Source organism: Ornithodoros turicata, chromosome 8 (genome assembly GCF_037126465.1).
Source record: "Ornithodoros turicata isolate Travis chromosome 8, ASM3712646v1, whole genome shotgun sequence".
Lineage (NCBI taxonomy): Eukaryota > Metazoa > Arthropoda > Arachnida > Ixodida > Argasidae > Ornithodoros > Ornithodoros turicata.
The window spans coordinates 4,341,104-4,354,916 of NC_088208.1; the positions used below are offsets into that span (position 1 = coordinate 4,341,104).

Sequence of the window (13,813 nt, forward strand, 5' to 3'; positions counted from 1 at the left end):
AATCTAACTGACCTTCGTGCCGGACTCTCACGCGAACGAAATATGTCAGAACACCTAATCTAACTGACCCTCGTGCCGGACTCTCACGCGAACGAAATATGTCAGAACACCTTATGTAACTGACCCTCGTGCCGGACTCTCACGTGAACGAAATATGTCAGAACACCTAATCTAACTGACGCTCGTGCCGGATTCTCACGTGAACGAAATATGTCAGAACACCTAATCTAACTGACCTTCGTGCCGGACTCTCACGCGAACGAAATATGTCAGAACACCTAATCTAACTGACCCTCGTGCCGGACTCTCACGTGAACGAAATATGTCAGAACACCTAATCTAACTGACGCTCGTGCCGGACTCTCACGTGAACGAAATATGTCAGAACACGTAATCTAACTGACGCTCGTGCCGGACTCTCACGTGAACGAAATATGTCAGAACACCTAATCTAACTGACGCTCGTGCCGGATTCTCACGTGAACGAAATATGTCAGAACACCTAATCTAACTGACCCTCGTGCCGGACTCTCACGCGAACGAAATATGTCAGAACACCTTATGTAACTGACCTTCGTGCCGGACTCTCACGTAAACGAAATATGTCAGAACACCTAATCTAACTGACGCTCGTGCCGGACTCTCACGTGAACGAAATATGTCAGAACACGTAATCTAACTGACCCTCGTGCCGGACTCTCACGCGAACGAAATATGTCAGAACACCTAATCTAACTGACGCTCGTGCCGGACTCTCACGTGAACGAAATATGTCAGAACACGTAATCTAACTGACCCTCGTGCCGGACTCTCACGCGAACGAAACATGTCAGACCACCTAATGTAACTGACCTTCGTGCCGGACTCTCACGTGAACGAAATATGTCAGAACACCTAATCTAACAGACCCTCGTGCCGGATTCTCACGCAAACGAAATATGTCAGAACACCTAATGTAACTGACCCCCGTGCCGGACTCTCACGTGAACGAAATATGTCAGAACACCTAATGTAACTGACCCTCGTGCCGGACTCTCACGTGAACGAAATATGTCAGAACACCTAATCTAACTGGCCCTCGTGCCGGACTCTCACGTGAACGAAATATGTCAGAACACCTAATCTAACAGACCCTCGTGCCGGATTCTCACGCAAACGAAATATGTCAGAACACCTAATGTAACTGACCCCCGTGCCGGACTCTCATGTGAACGAAATATGTCAGAACACCTAATGTAACTGACCCCCGTGCCGGACTCTCACGTGAACGAAATATGTCAGAACACCTAATCTAACTGGCCCTCGTGCCGGACTCTCACGTGAACGAAATATGTCAGAACACCTAATCTAACTGACCCTCGTGCCGGACTCTCACGCGAACGAAACATGTCAGAACACCTAACGTAACTGACCTTCGTGCCGGACTCTCACGCGAACGAAATATGTCAGAACACCTAATGTAACTGACCTTCGTGCCGGATTCTCACGCAAACGAAATATGTCAGAACACCTAATGTAACTGACCCTCGTGCCGGACTCTCACGCGAACGAAACATGTCAGAACACCTAACGTAACTGACCTTCGTGCCGGACTCTCACGCGAACGAAATATGTCAGAACACCTTATGTAGCTGACCCTCGTGCCGGACTCTCACGTGAACGAAATATGTCAGAACGCCTAATCTAACTGACCCTCGTGCCGGACTCTCACGCAAACGAAATATGTGAGAACACCTAATCGAACTGACCCTCGTGCCGGATTCTCACGTGAACGAAATATGTCAAAACACCTAATCTAACAGACCCTCGTGCCGGACTCTCACGCGAACGAAATATGTCAGAACACCTAATCTAACAGACCCTCGTGCCGGATTCTCACGCAAACGAAATATGTCAGAACACCTAATGTAACTGACCCTCGTGCCGGACTCTCACGTGAACGAAATATGTCAGAACACCTAATCTAACTGACCCTCGTGCCGGACTCTCACGTGAACGAAATATGTCAGAACACCTAATCTAACTGACCCTCGTGCCGGACTCTCACGCGAACGAAATATGTCAGAACACCTTATGTAGCTGACCCTCGTGCCGGACTCTCACGTGAACGAAATATGTCAGAACGCCTAATCTAACTGACCCTCGTGCCGGACTCTCACGCAAACGAAATATGTGAGAACACCTAATCGAACTGACCCTCGTGCCGGATTCTCACGTGAACGAAATATGTCAAAACACCTAATCTAACAGACCCTCGTGCCGGACTCTCACGCGAACGAAATATGTCAGAACACCTAATCTAACAGACCCTCGTGCCGGATTCTCACGCAAACGAAATATGTCAGAACACCTAATGTAACTGACCTTCGTGCCGGACTCTCACGTGAACGAAATATGTCAGAACACCTAATCTAACTGACCCTCGTGCCGGACTCTCACGCAAACGAAATATGTGAGAACACCTAATCGAACTGACCCTCGTGCCGGATTCTCACGTGAACGAAATATGTCAAAACACCTAATCTAACTGATCCTCGTGCCGGACTCTCACGCGAACGAAATATGTCAGAACGCCTAATCTAACAGACCCTCGTGCCGGATTCTCACGCAAACGAAATATGTCAGAACACCTAATGTAACTGACCCTCGTGCCGGACTCTCACGTGAACGAAATATGTCAGAACACCTAATCTAACTGGCCCTCGTGCCGGACTCTCACGTGAACGAAATATGTCAGAACACCTAATCTAACTGACCCTCGTGCCGGACTCTCACGCGAACGAAACATGTCAGAACACCTAACGTAACTGACCTTCGTGCCGGACTCTCACGCGAACGAAATATGTCAGAACACCTTATGTAGCTGACCCTCGTGCCGGACTCTCACGTGAACGAAATATGTCAGAACGCCTAATCTAACTGACCCTCGTGCCGGACTCTCACGCAAACGAAATATGTGAGAACACCTAATCGAACTGACCCTCGTGCCGGATTCTCACGTGAACGAAATATGTCAAAACACCCAATCTAACTGATCCTCGTGCCGGACTCTCACGCGAACGAAATATGTCAGGACACCTAATCTAACTGATCCTCGTGCCGGACTCTCACGTTAACGAAATATGTCAGGACACCTAATCTAGCTGACCCTCGTGCCGGACTCTCACGCGAACGAAATATGTCAGAACACCTAATGTAACTGACCCTCGTGCCGGACTCTCACGTGAACGAAACATGTCAGAACACCTAATGTAACTGACCTTCGTGCCGGACTCTCACGCGAACGAAATATGTCAGAAGACCTAATCTAACTGACCCTCGTGCCGGACTCTCACGCAAACGAAATATGTCAGAACACCTAATCTAACTGACCCTCGTGCAGGACTCTCACGTGAACGAAATATGTCAGAGCACCTAATCTAACTGACCCTCGTGCCGGACTCTCACGTGAACGAAATATGTCAGAACACCTAATGTAACTGACCCTCGTGCCGGACTCTCACGTGAACGAAATATGTCAGAGCACCTAATCTAACTGACCCTCGTGCCGGACTCTCACGCAAACGAAATATGTCAGAACACCTAATGTAACTGACCCTCGTGCCGGACTCTCACGTGAACGAAATATGTCAGAGCACCTAATCTAACTGACCCTCGTGCCGGACTCTCACGCAAACGAAATATGTCAGAACACCTAATCTAACTGACCCTCGTGCAGGACTCTCACGTGAACGAAATATGTCAGAACACCTAATCTAACAGACCCTCGTGCCGGACTCTCACGTGAACGAAATATGTCAGAACACCTAATCTAACTGACCCTCGTGCCGGACTCTCACGTGAACGAAATATGTCAGAACACCTAATCTAACTGACGCTCGTGCCGGACTCTCACGTGAACGAAATATGTCAGAACACCTAATCTAACTGACCCTCGTGCAGGACTCTCACGTGAACGAAATATGTCAGAACACCTAATCTAACAGACCCTCGTGCCGGACTCTCACGCAAACGAAATATGTCAGAACACCTAATCTAACTGACCCTCGTGCAGGACTCTCACGTGAACGAAATATGTCAGAGCACCTAATCTAACTGACCCTCGTGCCGGACTCTCACGCAAACGAAATATGTCAGAACACCTAATGTAACTGACCCTCGTGCCGGACTCTCACGTGAACGAAATATGTCAGAGCACCTAATCTAACTGACCCTCGTGCCGGACTCTCACGCAAACGAAATATGTCAGAACACCTAATCTAACTGACCCTCGTGCAGGACTCTCACGTGAACGAAATATGTCAGAACACCTAATCTAACAGACCCTCGTGCCGGACTCTCACGTGAACGAAATATGTCAGAACACCTAATCTAACTGACCCTCGTGCCGGACTCTCACGTGAACGAAATATGTCAGAACACCTAATCTAACTGACGCTCGTGCCGGACTCTCACGTGAACGAAATATGTCAGAACACCTAATCTAACTGACCCTCGTGCAGGACTCTCACGTGAACGAAATATGTCAGAACACCTAATCTAACAGACCCTCGTGCCGGACTCTCACGTGAACGAAATATGTCAGAACACCTAATCTAACTGACCCTCGTGCCGGACTCTCACGCGAACGAAATATGTCAGAAGAGCCAACCTAACTGACCTTCGTGCCGGACTCTCACGCGAAAGAAATATGTCAGAACACCTGACCTAACTGACCCTCGTGCCGGGCTCTCACGCGAACGGAATATGTAAGAACACCTGACCTAACTGACCTTCGTGCCGGACTTTCACGCGAACGAAATATGTCAGAATACCTGACGTAACTGACCCTCGTGCCGGGCTCTCACGCGAACGAAATATGTTGGAACACTTAACCTAACTGACCCTCGTGCCGGACTCTCACGCGAACGAAATATGTCAGAACACCTGACCTAACTGACCTTCGTGCCGAACTCTAACGCGAACGAAATATGTTAGAACACCTGACGTAACTGACCCTCGTGCCGGGCTCTCACGCGAACGAATTATGTCAGATGTCTTAGTGCACGTGTCAAATCCAGACTCATTATACGAAATAAGCACGATCACATATAAAAAAGTGATAGTTCTCAAATGAGAATACCATGATATGCAGTACAAAAAAAAAGTGACATGAAAATTCAGCTATCCAACCTCGTGAAGTATGTTCGCGTACATGCCCGACCATGGCCGTCGTTGTCAAGTCCATACCCGGCCCGAGCCTGGTGGCTGAAACCGGAACCCGGCCCAGACCCGCATAAAATACGCAAAGTTCGGCCTGCTGGCCGGGCTTTCGGGCCGGGCTTTCGGATAAGTCCGGGCCCGTGCAGTGCTCTAACATACATTACAGCAAAGAGGAAAGCGGGGCCCGAACGCGTTCTTCACGCTCCAACCGCTCCAACTCGGAAGCATTCCAGTTTCGTACTTGATAGACTGTTGGTGGGATAATAGTGTTGCCCAGGAACAGCACAACACGCGTAGAATCACACCGACGCACGAATCAGCCCGTGAACATATTTCTAGAAACTGTTCTGTCGGTTGAGAACCCCAAGCACTGAACACAGGAGAACGCCGTGCCGGCCGTGCTGTTTCGAAACTATGCTGAAACGGCTTAGACACTGCGCGCCCATGCGCGCGTACAAAACGTGATTTCAAAACATTGTCGACCAATCGGAGCGCGCGCACAGTCTCGGCCAATGGGCTTGAAACAAGGTGTATGGGCGCAGTGGCACATATTCTACAGCCGCAGCCGCGCGGGTACCTGAGGAGGACAGCCTCCGCCCTGTCTACAGTGATCTAGAAAAGGGATAGTGCCTTCACTGGCGAGCGGAGCGGTGATCCTTTGCGTGGAAGCTGCTGGAGGGCGCAACCGACGGATTCCCCTGAGCGCTTCGCTTGGCTCCATATATTCGCTCAGGAAGATCGCGCAGTAGATAAGCAATAAAAGTGCAACTAAGCCCCTGAGCAAGGTATAGCTGTAATAAGTACACTGAGGTGCCTAAAACTTCCGTGCATGACAGTATACTGTCAATGTGTAAGCAGGAAAAAGGGAAAAGTTTCGTGATCCCAGCCGCGGCTAATACGCGTGAAAATACGGTAGTTGTTGTTCAAATAGTACAAATTCCGTTTGTTGGGTGCGATAACAGGCTCCACCGTTTAGGCAGAGCGCGATTGAGGGCCATAAAAGTTCGTACGACATGCTCGCGGTGACTCCCCAAGAATGGTCTCCCCGATTCTTGGCTCGGGACGTTGTTGTAAAATCTTTTTTGTTTGCTTGATTGTTTATAGCTATACCCTCAAGGCGTTTGGTAAACGTAGCAATCCGCTAACAAACAGTCATTCACGCCACATATTGTAACATAATAGAAGAGTGAAGAGCAGTGACACCATCTTTCATATTATTTGATACGAGGTGACCATGCCATTAAGCTAGCTGCTGCCGTTGTGGTTGTAATTGCCAGAGCAGAAAACTAGGAAACCTATCAGTCTGTTTCTCTGTTCGAAACACCTGCACCCTTCTTCGAACACTTGGAATTTATTTGTGTTTGAATTTGTAATGCACGTTGGTCGAAATAAAGTAAAGAATTGCATTTATTGCTCATGCCATGAGTGTGTTTTAAGCACGATAATTAACATTTTTGAGGGGTCCCGAAAGACGGCTGGGGACGAGAGTACAGCCTTATTCGAGGGCGGTTTCTTGAGCACCGCCTTGGCGGAGGAATCCCCGAAGCGGGTTCATGAAACCCACGCTCTCTTTGAGTGGAGGAGCGGTGCTTTCCTCCACTCGTTGGAGTCGAGGCGGAGCGTCGAGTCGAGGCTCGTTCATGAATTCGGCGGTAAGTCACACGTCTCATTTTGAGGTATTTCATCTTCTGCCATTTCTCTGTCCTTGTTTAATTTAGAGCTTTCGTATAAAAGTTCAGTCGAGTGTGCAGATAAAAGCTAACCATATCAGCCGAGAGTCGACTGCTATGAGCGGGTCACCCAACACTGAGTGAGTGGTTTTTCTTAACGATATCAAGCACATCAAGAATGCTCTCCTTGTGAAGCTCATTTCTGCTGAAGCATTCTGTGAAAATATTTTCAAGATTTCCAACAAACTGGTAAAGCCGTGGGGATGCGTACAGTAAGCCACCATTGTCACGGGATCTGGTGAACGATGCTTGAGAGCCTGTTGATTCTGCAGACGTGAAGAGCAGCCCAGAGCAGTCGTCACACTTATAGCTTAACACTCGCTTTCTTGCAGCATATCCAGCCATATGATATATTAGTTGTCCATTTGACTTTTGTATCACAAGGGGATCATGATCGTGCTGAACTGGTACGCTTCTGAGGTAAACTGCTCAATTTCCGAATAGTGGTAGCTTCGGCGCATCAGTGGAGCCACGCGAGGAGCCATGTTTATGCGAGTGTTTTTTTTTTTCTTCTGGGAAACAAATTGCACGCATAAAAACCTTTCGCTCTATTCGGTAAAATGACACACACACCTTCATCAGACGTCTTAACCTGAAATATTTTTGAATGGTCCTCCGTACTTCTTTAAAATGCCCACCACCCGGAACGGCACAACGATCGACTGCGGAATCAATACGATAAAGTGGAGAGATCCTGTAGCTCACTTTAGTGCCAACAAGCCTATAATACGTCGATGTATACGTATATGTCGATGTGCGGAGAGTGAAAAAATGACACATCGTTTGAAATGGAATAGACAATTTATTCGTCGCAATTACAGACGCCTGCGCGTGTAGTACGTTGTCGTGAAACGTAACAATAGCTTCCTGTTCTCTGTCTTCTATTCGCTCAAAGTGATTCTGCTGCCTAATTTCAGCAGTACCATTGCGTGAAATTTCGGTTTTCTCATGCCAGTCGCTCTAGGTGCGGTCAGTGGACGTGCGATCACACTCGGACCAGCAAAATTCCCGGAATTCGGCAGCAAACGACGCGAAAACAAGAACGACAACACAACACAGCACGCGAACGCCGGGAAAAGTTCAGGGGAAGGCGATTACAGCGCCACAACTCTCTTTCTACATTTCCTGTACCCCTCTTCCACAGCACAAGCCGGGTCGAGAGAAGGAACTATCCCCTTTCTAGGTAACTGTAGCCGTGTCGATGACCGATCCCGGCTGACGTCACTCCGCGATCCCTCTTCTGAGTGGATGCAGGTGCTTCGTCCCAAGCAGCGCAATGTACTGAAAGTCGAGTGCAATAGGGGTGGACGGCATGTGTCTTATCAGTGTTCTTTAGTTTCAGGAGTCTGTTCAAGGTCTTCCACCTACCCGTCCACCCCTATTGCACTCGACTTTCAGTACATTGTACTGCTTGGGGTCACATCGTGAAACGCATTCTCTTGGCTTGTCACGTGGCTTCCGCAGGAAAGAGGAGAGCTTCGCGCGAGCGGGGGAGTCAAACGTCCGCTGTGGGCGCAGTATATTCCTTATAGGGCAGCATTTATTGCGCAAACAACATAATGCGGTGGTGATACATTTCAACGCTGTCAAAGAGATAAGCAAACAACGAAAATGGGCTGAGGCAGACCACAATTAGGGACGACACATATAGGTAAGCCTCAACGCCCAGAAATTAACCCATTCAAACAACTCAAGCAAAATCAGTATATCTGAGAAAGGAAAAAGAGGCATACCCGACCGGAGATCAGAAGATCCAGGTTCGATTCCTGACGTCAGCACCTCTTTTCCCTGAGTTGTTTGAATCCGTCAAAGAGATGAGAAAACGAGATGACGAAAGAGCAGTCCTGCGTACCCCGGTAGTATTGCGAGAAGGAACTGCTTGATGCAGCAGGCTACATCAATTTGCTTTGCATATAGCCTCTCCGAGGTATTATCCTTACCGGAGCAGTATAATGACGGGTGCCAGTGACGCATTGCGCTGCGTTTTACAGGTTGGACGATTGAATTACTGTTGGATCATATTATTGCTTTTAGGACGGATGCAGAATCTCAGTCGGCGATGGTTGTTGCCCGGGGATGTTCATATTTTGATACACTGGAGATGCAGCGAAGATATATCATGCTCGCTAGGAAAGGGTCAATAGTTCATCTCCCATGTTCGTCCACATGTCTCAAAGTGACATCACTGGCACCTACATCTCAAGTTCAACCAAAGCCCAAATGCTGGTCTCCTGGATACCCCGGGGTTATCCCTGGACTTTACAGCATACTTCTTGGGACATCCAAATTCCAAATATCCAGATCAGGATATCACATGAATATTGCTGGGATATATATGGCTTACTGGGCAGTATCAGTAGTAAACTGGCTCGCCGAAAATATTAGGTAAACTACAACGCGATCGTGATCGGCGACATGTTTTGTGGCTGGGCTGTCCAGTTGTCGATGTGCAGCGCAAAGGGATCGTCACGTTGTATACCGTTCATAACCAACTTTGTCTTGTAGCAACACTTGTCTGATTTCTGCAGAACTCTAAATTATTCGGGTACTGTGGAAGGAGACAGCCGAGTGCGGTGTACACGGCCGATGTCGCACTTGCGGAAATCAATCAATCAATCAATCAATTTATTGAGCTCCCAAAAGTCCCATACGGGCGTTACATGGGAGGAGTGGGTTACAGGAAGTGAAGAAAAAGATAATACATAGAAAAAAAGGCAGTAAAACAGCAACAACAAAGGGAAAGCATTCGCACGCTGCGTTCAGTGTATTTTGCCCGCACCAACACCGCACGTGCACAGATGGCAGCTGTTGTTTGTAAACAGTAAGGTACGTGGTCTATAGGCCCACACGTTCTGCAACATTATTGTACCTTTCTGTCCATCATCGGCATCGTCCATTGAGTCGTGTACAGCGTGAGTTGAATGGTTTTATTGGTGACACTGATGTTGATACTTTTCAAGGTCTGCACATAATGAAACGAGATCTACCTAGCTGCTGATCCTATGATAAGCATAGGTTATTTGACTCAGAGTGTAATCTATTTTTACTCATTACGTCCATTTCCTTTCTTTCTCTCGTTTAGAGTGCCCCACTCAAAATGATTATCTCCGTTGGTTTGCACAACTAAATAAATAAATATTCGCGTAATGAAATTCTGCATAATTTGTTGCATTACAAATTTTGACCTGACTACCAAACTGAAGTTACAGACGTTTTCCTTCAAAATTCGCTCACCATTATCGCCAGCAATGGGAAGATATCGCCCCTGGCGATGAAACTCCCCGGTGATCATCATTAAAATTAAATTGTTGTTTATTGTTTCAACACAGCCGTGGAGTGCCATAGATGTGATCCCAATGGTACGTCGACAAACACGTTGGCACCACTCTGAACGGAGAATTAGAGGATGCTCCATAATGAAAGTCTTGTTCCCCCAGCTGTTCCTTGAAGCTCACCGCACAATGAAGTTGCCGTGTCGAGACTTCAAATACAGCTAAAGGAATTGCCACGTCCGCACACAGTGAACACTGTCAACCTCCGCTCCGGGAACTAGGGGGAACAAACCAGACCTCATATAGCACAGCCAAGGAACGAGTTGAGTCACGCACATTATCGACATTTGTGGACGTGTACTGCCATTGATAGTGTATTGTCATCAAGCAGGAGAGCTACCTACGGAGGTAAGCTCCTTCACACTAGACGCGCCATTGATAGGTGTCGCTTCGCAATAAATGCTTCTAGTGACCCAAACAAATATGATAGACGAGCTCTGCACACGAGTTCTTTGTGCAGAAGGCGATGCAAGTAGTATGTAAAGTGGTTTTGCCAGTAGCATAATTCATAAGTCGCGGCACATTAAAGACAACGAACTGAGAACTCAAGGAACGCGAGTCGCACTTTCACCTTTTTACTGTAAAATGCAAACAGGAAATTAAACACGTCTGTTTTGCGTAACAATCTCGTAGCACTCTGCCCGTTATACGAAGCAGATGCGTACTGATTTACCTTGTTTGTTTGTCAATCAGGACCGCCGTGCGAGAGCAACGCATTTCTAATGTATTCTTCCTATGTTTTCTTTGGTCTTGACCACTTGTGTCACGTGCACATCCAGTGATCTGAATATGAGTTGTTGAGCACTCCGGTACGCACCTAGAGACCTCTACGTGGCGCGCCAGGTGTTACCGGGCACTGTCCTTGTTTACACCAACCGGCCCCTTTAGAGCTTTATCAGTACCATAATGACTCACTTACTAGCTGATGATGATCCCGATAAGGGTCAAAGGAAAAATACGGTGTCTGCAATCTGCTCGTGACTGGCTCCGTTGACTTCTGGCAGGGCATAAGCATTTGTTTCGGTAGTTGCCCCAGTGACCTATTTCTTGAACTCGTTTTACCTGCTGTGCAGGGCTGAGGACGACAGGTATTTCAACATGGATCTACCGGCTAATTCTAAAGTCAAGAGCACCATGGTATCCACTTTTGACCCAGGTGAGAGTCTATGGTACGAGAAGCAAGGACATATTGAGGGTATACGTACATCACGCAATGTTTTGTTTCACATTATCTTAATCGGTTACTATGCACCATACAGTCGACCAAATGTAAACGAACCACGCAGATGTACGGCCCAAGCACCGGAATCTTCTGTGAGCTTTACACTGTATCCTATTCCACGTAATTGACATAATAGCACCAGATCAGAAGGCTTCCACAAGACGTCCGTGTTCATCGAGCAGTGTCTTTTTTATACAGACTTGCAAAAAAAATAAATAAATAAGAAACACTGTCTGAAAATTCTATACGCAATGTATTCCCTTCTACAGACTATCCCCAGTATGGATGGAATTACACGCTGTTGTTCGCAAAGGAGGGCGTTTGTTTTGTGCTTCGTAACCTTGGCAACCGAGCACCTGGATCACCCACACCAAGCAAACCCTTCGGTGAGGATTGTTTCTGTGGACGGGCCTCTTGAGACCAAATAGTTTGAAGCTAGACATCTATTGCACACTACAGGTCTGTTAGAAGATATAGTTGATGCGGATCCGGATAGGCTTCCAACTCAGGACAACAACCAATCATGGGGTCAACCATGTTGATGATTATGATTTCTGGTACATAATCTGTAGCAGGGGGCTCAATGTCCGTATAGGTGACGAAAACGATAAATCGTGGTCTTACGTCGCCAGGCCATGCAGAACGTACCATGAGCCTCAAAATCAGTCGACTTTAAAGAGGCAGTCTGGACCCCAGATGTGAAGTAAGCCGGCATTATCAGATAGTTCCTTTTATCTGTCCGAGTCGCCATGCAAAATATTTCGTTTATATTCGGCTCCGAGAATTTGTAATGTAATTTCAACTTGCATCTTTTGCCCCTGTCTGAAAGCCGCACTTCGAACAGTCGTGACGTCAGGAGCGTTCTCTTCCGTCATTTGCGGCGTCTGCTGGGCTTCTCTCGGCGGGCTGTGTGTTGTGCTTTCTTCGTCGCCGTTCCTAGTTCCCGTACTTTCAATGTGCATGGCCTTCCTTCTTTTTATTAACAGTGACTGGTTACTGTATATGTGACGTTGTTGAGCGATGAGGCATAGGTGTTGCTTAGTGCGATGTGAGAACAAGAAGGAAAACACAACGTGCGTGTCCGTGTTCGGGTTCGCGGAGGCCGCACCCATAAAACAGTTGCGGATAGCCAGTATTCACCGTCCTGGATAAAAGATCAATGCAGTAATAATGCCTTTTTAAGAGACAAGTAAGCGTTATTAAGTTTCGACCTCGTTCTCGTCACAGATTTGGCCTACGCAGCATAAACACATGTCCGGGTCGTGTCTCTGAGCTACAGCACCAACATTTGCATAACAAATGTCACGCTACATAATTATGAAACGAAATCGCCAATCCCAACTGGGTCAAGTCTCACCTGAAAATCTCACTTTGCGCCTCAACCAAGCGCCGATTGTTGTTGCGTCGTCCTCTACAATGGTGACGTCGGGAACAAGGGTGACGTCACGGAGAAACCGAAACCGGGTATGTGTTAACCGTAGGATTTAATTCATTTTCTCTAAAACGAGGAAGCTTTCACCCTTACTATTTTACGTGGATGATAGACGTGTGGAGCACAATCGAATGCGGTCGCAATCCGAATACCCTCCGGAGGTCCCGACTGTCGCTTTAAAGACAATAGTTTCTACAGTTAGAAGAACGTATCGTGCGAACGATTTCTTCTGTTCCTGAGAATGTTACAAGTTCCTTCGAATAATGCTCCGTTTTTATCAGGATTCGTAATTTGGACAATACTGGTTTAAACTTGCCCCGTTCTAATGTTGTCTCTTTTCATTCCCCTATCTTTGCACAGACTGTGAGCTTTGGACCGCAACTGACTATTCCCACAACCATTGGGAGGCGTGCAGCGAAGTCTTCCAGAAAAACTGCGTTGGAGGTCACCGTTCACCGTTCAAAAAGGACGTGTGCTGCAGTCGTATCGGTCCACAGAGGCCAAAATGGTGCTAGAAGTCAAACAATAAATGGCTTGGCTTACTCTTGAGCAGAGATGTAGTACGAGATAGTGTTATGGCTCGAAGAATGAGAGTTAGAGATATAACAGGTCTTCAGCACAATCTAGGTAACCCCCCTCCCCTTTCCCCACGCGAGAGGCAGCTCGACGGCTCTCGCGCGCCCTGACGCCGTCAAGCATCACTGTCAGCGTCACCCTGCGAGCCAACGCCAACACTCTAAGAATCACGAACTTTGACACACGACAGGAACGCTTCTGCCAGTGGTCACTAGTCACTGCCGTAGCCAGACCACCAAGGTGTGTACTCGGTTGGCCAGCCTGCGCAGCGATGTGCGGATCACCCCACTTGAGGGAACTACCGTGATATTTGCTCCAC

General features: G+C 47.6%; 1 protein-coding gene across 2 annotated transcripts in view; it reads left to right on the forward strand.

Moving 5' to 3' along the window:
- LOC135365852 (uncharacterized) overlaps nt 1-13,467 on the forward strand; it is a 34,979-nt gene extending 21,512 nt beyond the window's left edge. For both annotated transcript variants that reach the window (XM_064598544.1, XM_064598543.1), the window contains exons 3-5: nt 11,338-11,420; nt 11,756-11,872; nt 13,279-13,467. In XM_064598544.1, the coding sequence (XP_064454614.1) occupies nt 11,338-11,420; nt 11,756-11,872; nt 13,279-13,433 (355 nt within the window). In that variant the 3' untranslated portion in view covers nt 13,434-13,467. The remainder of the gene's footprint in view (nt 1-11,337; nt 11,421-11,755; nt 11,873-13,278) is intronic.
- The last annotated feature ends 346 nt before the right edge of the window (nt 13,468-13,813 follow it).